Consider the following 18,749-nt stretch of genomic DNA (forward strand, 5'->3'; position numbering starts at 1 on the left):
CGACATTGTCTCAAAGGAAGAACTCGTGGCTACTCAACGAAATTCAAAGTGTGGGCTACACCGTATTTGCAATCCCTGCACTGTCCACGTTTCGCCCGAGCACCTGCACGGAGTTGATGTTTGTGGACACCTGCACGCAAGATCTTAAGACTACTCCGGTTACTTCGTTGAACGTCTTAGCGTCTCCGCCTCGTCTCCGAAGAATTAAAAATATACTGAATGAACGTCAAGTGAGCTACACAAGCGGCGATTGTGAATCTGGTGCTGCGCTACATCGGCGTTCGGCGTTTGAATTTGCGTCACTCGGTGTGGTTTATTCAAGAAAAGCGTATCTCTAGCATCATGTTGTGCCCTACATAGCCCATAGCGAAGTGGTATTGTTCGTGCACTGATAGGAATGCGCGGAAAACAAGTAAAAAGGCGTGCGTCGCAACCTGCTGGCGCCGTACGCAGCCAAGCTACGACCACGGCAAGGAAATAATTGTCGATCGCAACGAAAACTACCATGCAATATCATCAGAATAAGGCAATAAGAGACATCATCAAAGTAACTTGTGCATGTTCGTTAATATCTTAAAATTTGTCCTATATCAATGAGCCGATGAAATAATTACGCTTGAAAGCGTCAAAAGCGTTCTCCATTTCAGCTCCCTCAGCACATAATATGAGCGCTTCTATACTACGATGCCTCATTGATGTTCTCGGATGCATTCTTTTCTTGCTAATAACATACAGACGTGGTGATTTACGGCCTTCATCTGTATTGTACAAAATGAACAATTTAGAGCATGCGAAGGCCATGGTAGGGCCGCAACATAATTATGCGCAGGGAAGCAGCGAGATCCCTGTAAAGCACTGCAGAAGACGAGTGGTCTGATATAGGGAGTCTACTTTCAGCGCTTTGCTCTCTAAACAGCGAGGCCCAAATAATTGGCGAAAGGAGAAAGCTAATTACACCACTCGTGGCATAGCTGTTATTCAACGGAGGGTAATACGACAGACGACACTGCGTCGCTGCGTTGACGCTACTTGACCGCAATGACTGTTGCGAATTTTTAGAAAGGTGTTTCCATTTAAATTATAGGTTGTAGTGGGCGTTGCTTCATACCTATGAATGTGCAGAAAATTGACATGCCCATTGCTTGATTGGAGATTTGGCAGTCTTGTTCCTTATGTGCCTATACTGTTATAACCTACCTCAGTTGGCTTGCCCTGTGAAAGCGCACGGCGTACAGCTTATTCTAAAACTGATCAAAGAAACCCTGTGAATATAAAATTACCTTGTATACACCTGGCTATACTGAGGAGCTTCTGGAGGTGCTACCTTCTCAGTATTCCTGGAATAGGGGCTTCAACAATTCAACTGGGCCACAAAGGGAAGGAATGTATCGTTTTCTGCAGTCAAGTGCATTCCTTCTGTACTCTGTCAAGCTTCGCTTATTTCGGTCGTTGGTGAGTGTGTTGCTGTTGGCTTTTCCCCCCGGTGTTATCCAATCTGGCTTTTCATGCGTAGGACTTTTTGTGGAATGTGTACGTGCGTTTGTTCGTGCTGGCAGCAAACATCCCGTGACAGGCTACATTTCAAACCTGACTCCGCACACATGTGCCTAGCAGCGGCCGTCCTCTACCTTTATGCGTGAATATTGCTTCATCCTCGACGCAGAAGCGGAAAGGTGAACGTGCACTTCCCCGCAGAGATACAATTCCCAGTTGCTATCCAGGTGAGTGCATAAGCAACTCTCGTGTGCAAAATATTTTTCCTCTTCATGTGGTCAGCTCTCAGCTTATAGCTCACCAAAAAAGCGTCTACCATGGTGATACGGGCGTAAACCTTGACTTTGCCTTTCTGTGTGATACTTTATTCGCGCTATATGCATACCGCCAAGGTTTTCTCCAGAACGATGGTGGGCAAGTACACTGCAGTAGCGCGGATCCTGCGGCGGTAGTTGGAGAAGTATGTTAGAAATATAGACAAGGCTGAACTAGCATACAGACAGAAGCTGAAAATGCAGCCACTAGGATGCGATACGAGTAAAAAAGTTTTATAATCAGTTGGCAGTTTTAACATCCGGTTTTTGGTAATGTAGGTGTAAGAAATCATAAATGGACTCCATGCTAACTACGGTGGGAGGTGTCCAAGCTCAATGTTTTTGTTTTAAAAAGTAGGATTGTAATTTGACAGTAATGACCACAAGCGGAGTAACACTTGAGCCCATCGGAGCCCCAATTAATGCCAATTGCAACGATCCCTACCTATAATAAGGGCCAGCAACCAGAATTCACGGCTAAGTCGAGACACGTTTCTTAGATATACGAACGGCAACGTACAGAGCAAGCCACACTGCTACTAGATTCGCCCTTTCAACTACCATGATTTATTTTCCAGCATTTTATTCATGTAAACATGTGGAAACTTCGTTGACTTTCGCTTTTCGTCGATGAGCCTGCGTTCATGGTGAAGGTCGTCTATGCACGTACGAAAGGTCATAGGGACGCTTCGAATTTCTATAAACACGCCTACAGCGCCATTCTGTGCGTGGAAGCGCCGTAATTCTTGCGGGAAAGTATTGACTTTTTTAGCGAAGGGAGCGCTAATTTGGGGCAGCCTTTTCAGCGGGCGCGCAATTTTCACCAAACTGGAGCGCCACGCTTGTACGAGCTCCGTCGCGGTGGCTTACATTCCCAACAAAGGGCAAAGTTTCTTATGTCAGCAGTACATGGTCAATGCTTGAAATGACCACCATATGTATGTTCGGAAGATCGTTTTGAGAAACTGCCCCCGTTCCGAAGCAATCGGAACCTAGTGAAAACGAATTGGCCATACCGTTCGCCTGCCGGCCTTTCCCTTCGATACGCCACAAATTGCATCGCGTGAGATATCTTCACTGAGAGTACCATGCAAAAAAATCACGCCATATTCACGGAATGAATGATGATAAGTGGGGCGAAGCTCGAGAGGGGGAGATCATCGGTAACCGTAACTCTCCCGTGAAAGTTCACCCATTACATCATTAAGAAAGACGTAACACTGTGTGCGTACATTGTACAAATCAACTTTTATTTTGTTCTTTTATTTTGTTCTTGTTCGTTTTTTGTTTCGTTTCTTCGTTTGTTCTTTTCATTTCGTCATTGTCATGACTGGATTGCGAGGTCCCTTCATTACGACGGCTTTATGATCTGTGAAATGAAGCGAGAGAGGTTCTTGTACTAGCTTCGATGGGAAGTTTGCAAACACTAAGTCTATTTAGGGCGAACTTGTGCCCGAACAAGACGAGAGGAAACGAGCAAAGGTCCTTGCGTCTCGTTTGATCTCCGAGAACGACTGCCTGCGTTCGTGGCGTGATCTCTTGCGTGATCTCCCCCTCGCAGTGCACGTGCGCTCGCGCTTCCGTTGGCGAACACAGACAAGCTCGCGCTCCCGGTGCCGAGTTTGCGCTGCCGGTTGCAGCCGGTTCTTGCGCGTGCAACGCGGCCCACTTTGCGACATCTCCGAAAGCATGCGGCGGTCACGTACCACGAGACACAAGGGATGGACAGACCCATGGCTTTAGGAGCTTCGCCCCTAAAATGTTGCACGATCTTACAGCAAATGTATTTGCGAAAGCGTTTCTTGTCCCATGGTTTCTCAGCAAGATAACCTCCTGCCTAAGTCGACTATACCGTACAACCTCGGCATCAGACCCGCTGTAGCTGCTTTTTCTAGAATGGCTATTCAGGCTACTCCAGGCCAACCAAGACTGCCGGGAAATTTCTCCCACACGGAACGTATTTTTGTTGTCCCTGTTGTTGTTGTTGAGTTGCTGCTGTTGTTGTTGTTGTTGTACCCGGGATATACGTCGTTAGCCAACGGAAATTCACAGTGCGCCTGGGGGTTTCTTTCTGTTTTTCATTTTTCTTATGATTCACTATATGAAACAGTGTGCACAAAAGTCTTCTCCTGTTCTTTTTTTTTCTTAATTATGTTATTGAACAACGACCCCTGATTATTTGTAGGGGTTTTATTTTTTCGTATGTACGGGCGCTATCAAACCAGTGGAATGCCATGGTACTCGTCAGCAAAGGGTTGTAAGCTGTGGGCACTTTCTTGAGGACAATATCTCGGTAAGTGCGCGTACAGTGCACGCCGGCCTGGTGCATGCTTTCACCAGCCTAGTCAAGTAACAATTTCGCGTGACAAAAGTCTTATTTGGGTGCACCGTCGAGCCGACAGAAGTAGTGCACTTCTTCCAGTGTGAATCGACAAACACTGAGCAACGCGGATCGTGGAACAGACAAAATAAGAACGAGAACAGGTGGTGCAAACGCGTATGTAGCGGAGAAATCGGGATAAAGTGCAGCGCCAGCTGGTTTAGTGGCGCCAAAAAGAACTAACATCGCCAAACAAGAAATAACAAATTAGGCACGCGGAATCGGGGAGAATGGACAGGTCGCTATCCGTAAAACTTGTTATCATTCAGACACGTTGGCCACATGAAGCCCAACGTAGGGCCCAAAGGCTTGTCAAAACGATTCCCATAGTATTTTCTGCTCTAATGGAGAAATTATCTGATTGGAGTATAAGAAAAAAATTACAAATGCTCAAGGAGAACCCCAACGACGACTACAAGGAACTGCTCTGCAAGCTGCAAGTGAACGTACTCAGGGGCGTGGAAATATCTGCGCAGGAGGCCGCCTGGTTCTTGCTGCGGCAGGAAACTAAACATCTCCCTCGCGAGGGGCACGATCAAATGCAGACCATTTCCGGGGGTGCAAGGCGTTAAGTAGTTTGCGTTACGGTAATGTTGTTGCACTTGTTGCTGTTGGTTGTTGTATTGTAATTAAATGAGGAGACGTAATTACGTGGTCACGTGACATCATTTATTAGCAGGTGGGTATGATTATTGTGGCGCAGTGGGAAGAGCACCATGTACCTCGCGTTCCGCCCACAGGTAGTGAATGCGTTGTATCAGCAGCTTCTTGACGTAGTTTGAATGAGTCAAGGATATAAGGCGCGTTCGTAGCCCTCCATTCTGTGTCGGCTTTGTGGCGCAGTGGGTAGAGCACCATGTACCTTGCGTTCCGCCCGCAGGGTTGTGGGATCGGAACCAGGCGCTGGTAAGCATTATTTTTTATATAGTGTAGGGGGAGGGGTGCGGACCACTACGGACAACTAGAACGGGTAACATCGTGAGTTAAAGGAGCCATGAAGAGAAAATGCAAGTTGGTTTTATTCGAAAGATTTCGTGTTTTATAGTGCCCCCAGCGCTTGTCCGGATACAGACGGTTCTTTATTCACTGAGAAATTAAACAATTTAGTTTAAACATTTTGATTTTCCCGCTCAATTGTGCGTTTTCGTGGTCCCAAATGACATCATAGGAACCGACCGCTCTGCAGCCTAGAGTATCTTCATTCACGCATCCGCCGTACAGGGTAGAGACACGTATACGCTGGCGCCGCCATTTTCGGTTGCTCGCTCGCCGCCGAAGCAAGTCATTGTGTCAGAACCGCGCTAAAATTATGGCCGCAACGCGGTTTACTGAAGAAGTTTGAATCATATTGTCTGTTTCGCGTTGCTAGGTCTCGTGGGAAACGAAAAGAATAACGCGTTGAGCCCGTTGGCGCAATTTCAGCGGCACGGGGCGGTTCAAAGGTTGTCTCCACCTGTACAGCGGTGTTTGTTTGTTCCCGCGTTTCTTTACGCTCCGTAACCTAGATGGCGCCACCATACCGTTGCAAGCGTTTGGTTTGTTTTGGCCCGCATTTAAACCTGGCTTGTTTTTGTTCTGGGAGAAAATATTCGTTCCCTGAAACAGTGCTCGCTCGACAAATGGGGTCACGTAAGACACCGTTGCTTGCGTCAATCGGCCAGTGTCGTCTGAGACAACCCAAGCCCCGTAGTGCTGTGCAGCTAAACCAAGCATGCTGTGCGCAGTGCGAACAGCAGAACGCATCAGTGCTTCTATGTTTACATGTGCTTTCGTAACTTCCACTGTTTGTCCCATCATTCTTATTGCTTTGTAAAGAATGTGCCCTAAATTTAGGCGCAAATCGCTCGTTCGTCTAGTTTGTAAGCCCTACCTAATTTGCGTCTGCTTCTGCCAGCCTCCGCCAATCGCAGAGCTTAGCTCATGTGACATCATAGGTTCTGTTGCGGGAAACGAGCTGGTGGGTCGCATGACCATTCCCGTTTTTCCTAATTATGTGGCTTATTTGAGCGAAGTTTACGTTAAAAGTGGTGCCAGTATGATTCTAACGAGACAATCTTTTGAATGAACCAAACTTGTGTTTTCTCTTCATGGCTCCTTTAAAGAAATGCTCTGCATTTAAAAAAAAAGGCGAGCAGAAGGAAATATGCAGGTTGTGTGAAAGTGCGACGCGTTCTGCAGGACGATAATCGGCGTCACCCGCATAAACAAGCCAGATTTCCCAGCCGCCGCTGCCTATCTTCACTAGACTCCTTTTCCTGTCGGCGAAACTCGGCAGCTGCACGAGGCTGTTTTCTTCAAGGAGCTGCTCTCCCCAGGGTGGCGGTTGTTTGCGAAACCCGAAACGACGGCCGAAACCTCCGCCACAGATACGGTCCCCTAGCCTCTTTTTCAAGCGCCATACGTCCGAATCGTTTACGTCACCACGACTGCATCGCGCGCTATAGAAATCGGTCTTCAATGATCGGTTGATAGTGTGTGTACTACAAACGTGAGGAAGTGCGTGTTGGTAGCAGCGGTCCGCAAGAGTCGAAAACATCGCTTACGATACCTGTTTTGTGGGGACGCTTCATCTTTCGCACATAAACAAGCAGCTGTGGGATTACTGACCACACCGTCTACGCCGAGAAATTGGCGCAGCTTCATTTGCGTATAAACTGAGCATTCATATCGTCCGACGCAGCGCATACCTTGACCCCTGACGCCGGTTCAGCGGAATGGATACCAAGCTACTTGGTACATCGTGTTCCAAGGCCACAAGTGGACGTGAAAGCTCGCTTCGTCTGTCATTATAGACGTCGCCACCACGCGTCACAGCGCAACCTGCAGCGGTTTGGTTTGCAACCGCTCGAGAACTTCGCTCACTCAGCCGTTTGTGTGCAGGAGAGGTTTGCGTATTCTTAAAGAACTAACTCCGTTCCATTTTTGCGCACTGCTGCAAAAGTGGGTGTGCGTTTCTAGATGACACCTTCTACCGGGGCTTGAAAACCGAGGGACAATATAAAGGCTCTTGAAGATCTCAAGCAGGAAACGAGGCTAGGGGCGCGTAACGTGCGTAATACGAGGAGCAGTGCTGCAGGTATTTTGTCGGAATGCCTGCGGAAAAACAACTGCACTTAGTGCTGATGTGGCGGAACTTCGACAGGCAATGGCCGAGGTGATAAAGATCAGTAAAACATTGAAAAATCTTGCACCCCTTCGTTTAACGACAACGACTGTTGAGCGCAAGGCTTTCTCGTGACGGATTCTTTGGGTTTGTCTTAGGTTGGACTGAGTTTCGGCCATATCGAAATGGAGCAATTATGTAGACGCCGGCTTCATAACGTGAGGCACTCAGGTTCGATTCCGTCTACTGGATGCGCTTTTAGTTGCCAAGCATCTCGTAGTCGACGCTCCGTCGTCCGGCGTCCGCACCTCTCCTCCTCTCCACACCACCTGCTCATCCTCTCCCCTCTGCACACAAGCTCTCTAATCCCGCGCATGCGCGCTGGTCTTCCGCTCCACTCTCTCTGCTCTGCAAATAAACCCGTCCGCACTCCGCTCAGTTGCTTCTTCGGTACTGCGCTATCCGATGACTGCAAATGTACGCCAACGATTCCGTCAGCGAACTGGCTGGCAAACCTTGAACTAGCGCCAGCCAGCACACTGTCAGAACCGCGAGCACCTCCGAAGACAAGGCTGCACAGAGGAGAGCTCGCGACGCCGAACGTAAACGGCAGCGTCGAGCAGCGGATTCCTCGCTTCAAGAACGAGAAGCCGTTTTGAAACGCCAGCGGCGAGTAGCTGATCCAAATGGCGTTCGGCAACGTGACAACGCTTCGAAACGCCAGGGTCAAACAGCGGATTCCTCGCCTCGAGAACAAGAAGCGGCAAAACGTTCCTCACTACTCGATAAATAAAGAAGACATATAATACGCTACTACACGTGTCTTTACTCTAACAACCAATTACCACGCTACTACTCCACGGCTTCGCATCCCCTCAGGGTTCCCACGTGGGCAGATGGTGTAATTTTTAGATGCAGAACATCTCTTAGTCGACCCTCCGTCGTCCGGCGTCCGCACCTCTCCTAGTCATCCCCCTCACCACGCCAGCTGTGATAGCGCCGCTCTCCTCCTCGCCGCTCGGCTGGTCTCATGCCGGCTCAGGAAGACAACGGAGACACGGTCGCGCCAGGAGCCCTAAGCAGCTGTGATAACGCTGCTCTCCCCCTCGCCCCTCGGCTCGTCTTGTGCCGGCTCAGGAAGAAACTGGCAAACCGGTGCTCCAGGAGCCCTTAAAGGGGAAGCGTGCTCGTCTCGTGTCGGCCCAGGAAGACACCGGCGACACTGTCGCTCTAGGAGCCATCTCATGGTGGCGGCTATGTCCCTCCCTTCTTGCGCCGTCCACACCCCCACTGCGCATGCGCGTCTCTATTCCATTCTCCTCTCCTCCAGCTGTATAAAAGCAGGTGCGCGCGCTGCGTGGCGTTCAGCCTGCTCCGAGACATCGGCTGCGCCGGTTCTGCTCCGGTGTGGAACCTGCACGGAACCCCCATGCTTTGCATCACCACATAGTTCCCTTCGGGGAGATGGTGCAATTTTTTTGTCTTTCACTTCACGCGGCGTTTTCACGTTACAGACGCCATAAGTGAGAACACGTAAAAACACTTCGACTTAATAAAACATAGCCTTAGCTAGACAACGTTAAGAACTCTAACAGTCGGCTGGTTAAATACACTGGAAATAATATGCATCAAGCCAAATGAGGATTATGTTGACATTGCCAAGAACATTAGACGCTTTGTCGAAATAGCGGTTTCAAACCACGATATCGATTAGGGGTATAGGAGTCTGACTCGGATTTTAGGCAGAATAAAGTATGTTTGTTCGCCTTATCTGTAGGGATAAGCGCAAGGCGTTTCTTTCTAACACTAGACAGCAAGGTCACAAATGACCGGCTTCTCTCATCTGGGGCTGACACCTTTTACACTTTAATGAACATTTTACCTTCTCTAGCAAACAGCTGCTTTGTGCCGCATTTGCAGGATGCCATGAACGGTTGTCTTAATTCAGGAAGGCAATATCTTTGCATGGAAAGATGAACGCGTGGACGCTCTAAAGATATTAAGAGCATCAGATCAGGTCTTCATTAGTAGATAACAGCATTACTTCTACAACCAGCTCATCATTCGATGTTTTCATAACGCTTTGTTCAACTGTAGTGACTGCCTGAGATACTTATAATTTTTAATATAGCTCCCAGTAACTGGAATGAATAATTTCCTACTTTCAACGGTATCCGAAGCATCACAAACAAATGACACTGGATGATTTATGTTTACCTCACAGCCCTGTGATACTGACGTACTGTTTTTTTAAACAGTTTGGCCCTGATCCTTACGAGTTTGCTGCGGTAACAATACGTACAATTATTTTGGAGCATCAAGAAAAAGGTAGTGGCTTTGCGGTATATGTTGATGAGCGATATTTTGAAAGTTCGCAGAGAATCTTATGTTCTTCCTTAGAAGACCTAACGCGAAACCCTGAGTGGCAATAACTGAAATACACACATGTGGTTTACTTTTTTCCTAGTCTCCTTTTTCAAGTTCAGATCCACTGTCGACACATGTTTTTTTCCCTTCCGATGTGACAAATTTGCTACCAACACTTGAAGTCCGCAAAAATAGTCCCTTGTCATTCATATTTCTACAAAGTAGTTCTTCAGCCTAATTATACGTTCTTATTCAGTATTAACATATACGCATTTCTATTGGGTTATTTCACGTAGCGATTGCTTATTTTTACTGTTGATGCCTCTCCTTTGCCACTGTGTGTTAATTGGCCGAATCATTTACTTTATTCGCTTATTCTTTAATCTTAATTGGCCGAATACTCGAATTTCCATTGTTCGTCCTAGCACCCGGTGCTTCACTTAATTCGTACTTCACTCATTTTTATTACTACAAAACGAATTATCTAGTCACTTTATTCAGTTTATTCCTAATCCAAATTATTTCACTCCTATTCGACCTAATTCAATTTGATACATTGAGATATACAAATGGCAGCAGGCATGCGGGAGCTGTATGCCATTCCAGTGTACTAAACTGAATAGTTGTTGAAATCTGCCTACCAGGGTTTCATGTTTTTGTGTAGTAAAGTAGGCATTCTTACTGCTATATTGCGGTGGTTGTAGAGCTGCTAAAAAGGCCTAGTTGCCATTCCTGAATTTGATAATGATCGCTATTTTTATGAAATTAACTCTCCCCATTAAGGAATCACGTAAGTGACTTAGTTCGCACGGCATTTCTGACAGAGATGGAAAACTAAGGCAAAAGGTAAGCCTCCTGGGTGTATGTAATTCAGCGAAAGAAGCCTAAATCTGGGGCCATTTGAAATTCATTTTGCAAGGTTCCTCAGACATAGAGATCGTTGACGGTTGACAGTGATCATATTACACCGCTTTTGATGGGGGTCTGTTTACGTGTCGTAATCTCTATCCCCATCCAAATACAAGGCAAAACGGTGCTGTAATTATTTGGCCTTTTGTATAGTCGTCTATAGTGTCTTTGTTTCAGCCGTTGTGGGATGATATTTGAGTCCAAATTTTTTCACACTGACAAACGTGTCTTCTCAGGAATTATTTCTTTTCCTTCTCGTTTCTTTCAGACCCACGCGAAGTAAGCATGAATGACGAGTCCTGTCGGTACATCGAGGGCGTGTGGTTGAACAAGTTCTTCAAGGAGGAAAATGTGCGTTCGGCCATAAACTACAAGCCCCGAGACGGAGACGTCTTTCTCGTTACGTACCCCAAATGCGGCACCACGTGGATGCAGCACATCATTTCGAACATCCTGACCCGTGGTATGCCCCCCACAGACATCGGCGAATTCAGCATTATGGCACCATACATTGACATGACGGGTGCCAAAGCCGCCGAAATTCCATCGAGAACGGGTCCTATCACTACGCATCTGCCCCCGTCTGTGTTCAAGCCAGTGGAGAGGGCAAAGTACGTTTACGTGACAAGAAACCCGTACGATTGCGCAGTGTCCTACTACCACTTCGCCTTGGGAATGACGCCGAAGTCGGCTACTGATGTTTCATTCGAGAGTTTTTTGGACATCTTCATCTCTGGAAAGGTACCAACTAATTTTTTTCTAATTTTCATATTCTTTCGCCTTCCCAGATATGAAACCGTAACTGTTGACGAAAATTGCGCTGTTTTTTTTTTGCCTACCCAACAGTACATTATTGGGCAATACTATTCACCGTTTTCCGGGGACTACTCATGGGTTCTCTGATTTATCGCCGGGAGTAGCCCTTCTCCGAGAGTTCGACAATCTGGCACCTGTCTCCTTCAGGAACTCTTGACATTTGAGATGATACGGCCTTTGTGTTGCTGGGGCAATATTGTGGCCCTTTTATGGCGTCTTTCCACCCAATTAACTTCCAGAAAACGGAGGCAGCACGCATCCCCACTCGACTGGCGTAAAACGTAGTTAAACATCACCGGTGTTTCATGCATATTTACACACACAAAGGTAAAACCTCCCTCATAGATGACACCCCCCCTGATAATGCTTGAAGTGGCAGTGCGTAGTCACAAATGAAAGATTCATCAGCTCGCAGTGACGGTTCTTGCTGTGGAACGCCAAGGTGACGGAATGGCTTTCCTCCGAGGAAAAAGGCGTGATATGTTCTTGAGCTCCAGTATTAATAGTTGCATCTATGCACAAAAAAAGAAGCACTGAACTTCTTCTACCGCGCAGTATTTATTTTATGTTCACGGCCACTAGCAACGTCGGGTACTTGTTTAGCGCCGGCCGCACTCATGCGGCAGACGACGCGCTGCCGTGCGGTGACGCGATGCGCGTGATGCGCTCTGCACTCCCCCGACCCTCACAACGCCCACGCGCGCCGTTTCCGTGCGGCGCCGTTAAGAAGCTCTAGTAGTAGATCGCGCCACGCGACCGCGTTCTCCCGCTAAGTGTGACCGCCATAGTCTATTCCGCAGAGCACTGCCTGCAAAAAAGCCGAACGGCATAGAAATATTTCGGCAGTGTTAGAGAAATCCCTAGCAAGGTGAGAGTGGTATCTGCAGCTTGGACTAAGCGTTCTCCTTCTGTTCTTGTGTTGTCTGCCCCTCGTGTTTTCCTATGGGTTCGTGGCTTTCTTTTTCTCGCTGTTACCTGAGCTCCTGTTGATGACGGAGGCGGTGAACATGGCGGGGAAACTTAACGGCTGGCATTGGTTGGCTTCTGTTAGGCACCGAGTATTTGTACAACCAACCACCGGCTTTTTGCGATATAACAAAATTCTCCAACAGCGCACCGAACCAGTGATCTTTGAGCATGAAAAAAACCACTGAGCTATTCACGCCTGCCTTTCATGCTTATTCACAAATCCGTAGCGGGCACACACGGGATACGGGGTGTGGTGTAAGCTGGTGTGAATTTGAGCGCCCGTGTGAATTCGACTTCTCACAGCGCAATAATTCTACTTGCTTGATATCAGCTATTTCACGAAAACACCGTTCCTGCTGTATAACGGTGTCAAAAGATGAGCTCACGTGAATGCACCAGAGAGCGACCTAATGTGGCAGTGCCCGGCGTTTTGATGACTGAAGGTATCAAAGCTATATGGTTTGTCATTTACACGAAGCTTCGCGCATTTCCATTGATTTCTAATAAAATACTCTAGTGACAAAATTTCTGTACTTTGCAGGTAATTTATGGCAACTACTTCGACCATCTCCTTCCGTGGTACGAACGCCGACACGATGTCAACGTACTGTTCGTCACGTACGAAGAGCTAAAGGCGGACACTGCAGCGCAAGTGATCAGGGTTGCGGACTTCCTCGGGGAGGAACACGGAAAACCTCTGCGCGAAGACAGACAACTTCTCAAGCGAGTCCTGGACGCATGCAGCCGCGAAAGCATGAGAATTTTCTTCAAGGAGAGTCTCCAAGAGAGGCTAGAGAAAATGCTTCAGCGTGCCTCCACATTGTCGGGAGACTCCAAGGAGCCGGTGGAAAGCCCCCTAAGAGTGGCGGGGGAAACGCATGAAGGCTCTGGCTTTGTGCGAAAGGGAATCGTTGGAGACTGGCAGAACTACTTCACTCCCGACCAGATTACACGCACCAAAAAGTGGATTGCAGAAAATACCAGAGGCAGTGACGTGATGAACCTTTGGAGTAGTTTCGAGCTCCCTTAATCTTTTATTAGTGGATCAAAGTCGTTCTCATAAAAGCCGCCACCAAGGCTCCAGTCTTTCAAAACGACAATCTGCTAGTGTTTTTCTGATTTATAAATTCAGTTTCAGAGTACAAACACGGACGTTCTGGATAAACATTATAAGCTAGAGTGCTAGTTATCTCCAGGAGTTAGTCCTGAACTATTTGATCTTGGATTGTAGTGTTTTCCAAAGGGAACTGGCGCGCGATTGAATCCTCAAGGCTTTGCGACAGATTTGGAAAAGCGAAATTGGAATAATATTTTGCTTTGCTACGATGCGCTAAACTGCCCCACAGACGGGTGGACTAACTGCAAATATTCGCCCTGCATTCCTGGCTTTGCATGATGTTTCACTTCGTGTTTTACAGAACTATCCGCCGCTGATAAAATACCACAAATGCTGTGCAAGTGAAAAACAAAAGAGACCGGCTTTTCTCACTTAACACTAGAGCCATTTCTGTAACACGCATACATTTGATTAGTGTGTATCTATACGTTATAAATTGGCGCGTTAAATGTTTAATAAAAAAACCCACTCGGTCCGTTTCTGTTTATTGATGATTTAGCTGCACACAGCTGTGAAATTTGCGTTTTCTAAGAGATTTGACCTCTACTTCCTCATGTTAGCACCTGTTTCAAATAAGTGTGATAGTGCATCCCGTAAAGACACGTTTAAAACATTAGTGCCAAGCTTGGGGTTCAGGACATTTAACTGACCTGCTTCTAGAGTAGGTCAAAAAGGTTAGGGCTAATTACCGCTTGTCAACTGTGCTCCATATCTATGCAGCGCAGAAATGCACATGCGACCAAAGCTACGTTTAGTTTTTCATTGTTATAATGTCGCAGCAGTTGCTGTCTGAATCCAATGCAGTTCAGTCCAAGGAAACAATGTTCTCATCATTCCGCATTCGGCGCGTCCTTGCAAAAGCGACATCCACGACAAGGCGAGATGTGGATAGAACTCGCCCCCAGCAACGATGCGGCCTCACGTGCAAGGTATCATAGAATTAAGGTGGCCACAGCCACTAGCAGCCATCCCGAGCATCGTTTCACCAACCCAACCATCATGTCCACTGGCACCATTTTCTATAGGTGCCACCGGAGGTAACGTGCTGCCAGCATGATCCAAAGGTTTGAGGTTCGAAACCGTCAAAGGGAAGCACTTATATTTTGGCAGAAAGAAGCCCGTGCGCGAATCTTTTATAGGCTGTTAGTATAGGAACGTAATAAGGTTTTTTAGTATTCATTGTTTCATTAGCAAGAAAATTAGTTTGACCCGCTTGTTATTGGGCGGCGCTAGTCTGCTGATCCTTTGGTGAGGACACCGCATATGCAAACAAGAATCCCTTGTAAAAAACCCAACATTTCACTTCAGAACTTTAAAGATAGTTGCCTAATGTAGTTTAATACTTCTTTTGATTCTCCGATAAAAATGGCTGCGTATCAAAGTTGTGCTTTCCTAAGGATGCCAGTTTCATACTGTATATAGTAAGAAAAATTTCTGAGCTTTAGGTTATCGGTATCAAAAGAAAATACTATGCACGCAGTTTTGTTTCAAAGTATATTTTGCTTCAGATTTCGCAGCCTGTCGCCTAGCTGCAACCTACTATATTAATGGATTGAACCTTTCGCTTCCGTTGATGCGCACGCACAGAGAGCCAAGCCGGAACGGAATCCATGGCACCGCTGAGGGAGAAAGTATCGTGAGAGCAGGCGTCACACCCTTGGCTCGTCAAGTGGTTCGCATGGGCTGAAGCGCATGCATAGAGATCGAATCCGGCGCTAAGTGACTCACTGTAAGCAATGCGGCTATTTTACTATCGCTTAGTCAAGTGGTATTTTATGAAAAAATTTCCCAACTTTCCGTCACTCGGAGCCGCAGCGGCGAAGCCTCGTGGGAGTGAAGCGATAAAAAAAAGTAGCAGCTTGTGCTCGTGGGCTAAAGGTCTCTCGCGACGTCATGAATGACCTCGAAACTTTCAGCGGAGCTGTCTCTCTAATATCAGTCGCACAGGCTACGTTCTTGTATGTATCGTGTAAACCAGATCTGATTTTTTGTCGCCTCAAAGAATGGTTTTCTGAGGTTGCGCTCAGCCTAAGCGCAGCCGTAACGTCGTCGCCTTGCCAGCGATGACGGATGGTGACAACTGGCACCGAAGGAACGGCAAAAGCAGTTGCGCAGCAGAATGCGCTCTCGTATGCCCATGCGAGATCGGCAGAGGTACACACAAATAATGCAAAAGTGGTAGGAGACGGCATCTCACCGGAGGAGTATGAAGATGATGAAGGCTGGCTACTAAGTCACCATGTCAGAAGCCGTCACCCACTTGCGCGACTACAACCCTTCACGGCATGCTCTTATAGCTACTAGAATTCAACATGGCAGTACCTCTAGAATGGAAAGGACGCCCACCTAAAAAAAATCCCAAGGAACAGCGCCTATCCAGGGATGTAATATTCGTCAGTGTTTCCAGAGGTGGCATAAATCCTCTACAAGCGAGCGTCGCTCTATGGCGCGACACCGTGTAAACAGTGGACGTGCCCCTGCTCATACATCGAAGGCGTCAGTTAAGGTTCCCACTAGTCTGGACGCTAGCGGAGGATCGGTCGATGGATGAAAGATGTTGAAGACGGCTCGATGATCAGAGGCACATAACCGACGACTATTTACAATTAGTTTACAGTTGCAGTTTAGAAGGCATGGTAAGTTAGCTGGCGGGCTCCACGTTGTCCGTTCAGTAGCCCCTTAACATCCCCCAAAACCATGATTTTATTGAGAAAAACCCGCCCACAAAGAGGGCGGAACCCACGAAAGAGAGAAGGACGCATACTTAACAGTTCTGGCCGTTTATAGGCCGCACAGCCACCAACAGGCGGAGCTCATAATTACGCAATCGCCCCACCCATTGTCCTAAACTACTTTCCCATTCTAACGCAAACTAGCCATGAATACTCAGAAAAGATTCCCACCGGAAGCCGCGACACTGAAAACCAACAAACTGCCCAAGTCTGACGGGTTTAGTAGGATTTAGGAGGAGCCTCACAGGGCCCAAAAGCAATAAATCCCCAACCGTCGTTCCAATTCACATTGGTGTCGTGCTGGCGCAGTGTATTTACAGGAGATCGCCGCCATCGCTTCATCCCCGCTTCTCAGCTGCCAACTGCAGATGTTCCGGTCATTACCAGAATTCCCCATTTCAAAACAGACCAGCACATTGTCGTAATTTGTTTAAACAAAGGGGCCGCCACCAGTTTGACAATTCGCGCCTTTGCGCCAACTCTGCCCAGCGATTTACTACCGGCCGCTTCCGGTCCGCGCCCGAGCTTGACAACAGACGCGCCGGGTGCACTTCTATGCAAAAAGGACTAAAAGTTCGTCCTTTGGGGGTCTAACGGCCTTTGCCACAATCATTACTCCCTGTGCGGACTAAATGTGAGGGGACGAACGGTTATCCGCCACCCGGTTGGTCCGTTCCGATACTCCCCAACAACAAACTGCTATAGTCCAGAAAAGAAAAGATTGTCACCAGGAGGGATCGAACCACCGACGCCCGCAATTATACAAAAGACACCCGACGCGCTACCATTACACTACACCGCCGGAGCAGGCGCGGGTAGATAACTTTCAAGTGTACAGCGTGTAGTGCTGTGGCAGGTGATGGATTCATTGCAACTGGTTCCAGAATTTCTATCCGTGCAAGCGACCGTCACCACGCTTTGTGCTTTGCTAACTTTAGGGACTATTGCTCAGTTCCATTCTATGTCAAGGTTCACAATCATGGTTGTTTTCTCGTAAAGAGGAATCAACTCGTCGCCTAGTGGAGATAGATGGCTGGGTTATCGGACGACTCATTTGTTTCCGCTTAAATTAGCGCAAAGTAACGGTATTCCTAATGTTCGATACATGTGTTAAGTGCTCCAGGTATTGTGGGTGAAAGCGGTCGTCTATGTGAGTGTCAGAACAGGGAAACAGACCATATTTTCCTGCGTCGGCGAAATCAAATTCGGTCTTGCTTTGCCTGAATTCTTTATGTTAGCGTCTCTTGATGATCGGGACTGGGAAATGCGACTGGGGTTTACAGCAGCTGCGGCATTGTCATAGCTTTGGTGCCAAGGCAATTACGTACCGAGTGTAAAAGATAACTTCAAGACGCGTGACTGTAGTGAGCATTTTTATTTTGCAGTTGTCATCAGCGGATAATGCGTTTTTTTCTCCTCTGTTAAACATATACATATTCATTACGCTTGCGGGCCAAAGTTTGCTATTGTCAATAATATTTGTGTTATTGTTGACGGGCTTTAAATCTTTCATTGGCCGTTATCACCTCGCCCCAGTCGTATGCAACACAGCGTATCAATATAACCTCACCGAGAAGCGTCTGTCAATCGCGCTTCGCCGCTCCTTGCCATTACCCGCCGCTCGATTGACGCTAGGCGCTTTTCATATAATTGACATCGATATTTTCTCCCGTGGCACCATGTAAAGGACCCACTGACTGCAATGACGTGTTCTGGAAATCTGAAAGTGGCCAGTTTCTACAGACATATGCGCGAAATGGCAACGACGACGCCATTACCGGGGATTAACGACGCAGCAAAGAGGCTAAATGCATGGTTAGGCGCACACCATGAATTCGCCGCAGACGTGTAGCCAGCCCTCACATCACCAGGTTAAATTGCGTGGGTGATAGTATGGCCCCGTGGGCAACGCCAGTGCTGCGGCTGTAAATTTTAGGGTTCCTATTGTCACTCCGAATCTCAAACGTGCATCCATCCAGGAATGAACTGACGATGTTGAGGATGCGGGCTCCTGGCTTAGTGTCGTCGAGTTCGGAGATTCCTGCATCGTACATTACGGTATGAACGCCTTCCCCAGGTCGACGACTACCAGTACGCCAGGAATCTTTTTTCCTTCTCTCCGCTTTTGAAGACAAAGACGGAGCAAAAAAGGCTGTGCTGTGTGCAGAGGCCTGGTCGGAATCCTGTCTGGCCCAGGTCGAAGTAGGGTTCTTTCTGTGCCTCTTTAAGGTGGCAGTTAAGCCGGGCCAGAACCATCCGCTCCAAGAACTTGCTGAGTGTTGAGGTAAGCCAGAGGAGTCTCGAGCTACTGATGCTAATGGCTGGCTTCCCTGGTTCGGGAATGAGTCTCCCCATAGAGGGCTTCCATTCAGCAGGAATTTCGCCTGACAGCCACACTTTGTTAATTTCTTCGAGTAGCTGCATTTTCCCGTGTTCGTTAAGGTTGCGCACCATCTGCCAGGTGATGCCATCCTTTCCTGGTGCGCTTCTGGCGTCGACGGATTTGAGAGCCATCACTAATTCTTGCATTATGAAAGGCGACTCAGTA

General features: G+C 47.6%; 1 protein-coding gene across 3 annotated transcripts; it reads left to right on the forward strand.

Annotated features, from left to right (window-relative positions):
• Nucleotides 1-1,391: 1,391 nt before the first annotated feature.
• LOC144150019 (amine sulfotransferase-like) lies at nucleotides 1,392-13,914 on the forward strand. Of its 3 annotated transcripts, none has more exons than XM_077681797.1 (3): nucleotides 1,392-1,721; nucleotides 10,836-11,308; nucleotides 12,894-13,914. In XM_077681797.1, the coding sequence occupies exons 2-3, from the start codon at nucleotides 10,853-10,855 to the stop codon at nucleotides 13,380-13,382; spliced, it is 945 nt and encodes a 314-aa protein (XP_077537923.1). In that variant the 5' UTR covers nucleotides 1,392-1,721; nucleotides 10,836-10,852; the 3' UTR covers nucleotides 13,383-13,914. The 3 variants fall into 3 exon arrangements, with proteins under 3 accessions (XP_077537923.1, XP_077537924.1, XP_077537925.1); XM_077681798.1 differs by lacking the exon at nucleotides 1,392-1,721 and adding an exon at nucleotides 3,244-4,101; XM_077681799.1 differs by lacking the exon at nucleotides 1,392-1,721 and adding an exon at nucleotides 5,064-5,094.
• Nucleotides 13,915-18,749: the final 4,835 nt, after the last annotated feature.

This window comes from Haemaphysalis longicornis, unplaced genomic scaffold (assembly GCF_048455015.1).
Source record: "Haemaphysalis longicornis isolate Haplotype H1 unplaced genomic scaffold, Haemaphysalis longicornis Haplotype H1 scaffold_8, whole genome shotgun sequence".
Lineage (NCBI taxonomy): Eukaryota > Metazoa > Arthropoda > Arachnida > Ixodida > Ixodidae > Haemaphysalis > Haemaphysalis longicornis.

Coding starts and splice junctions, on each gene's coding strand:
- LOC144150019 (XM_077681797.1), top strand. CDS start 10,853: ATGAATGACGAGTCCTGTCGGTACATCGAGGGCGTGTGGTTGAACAAG. Junction 11,309..12,893: donor ACATCTTCATCTCTGGAAAG/GTACCAACTAAT, acceptor TGTACTTTGCAG/GTAATTTATGGCAACTACTT.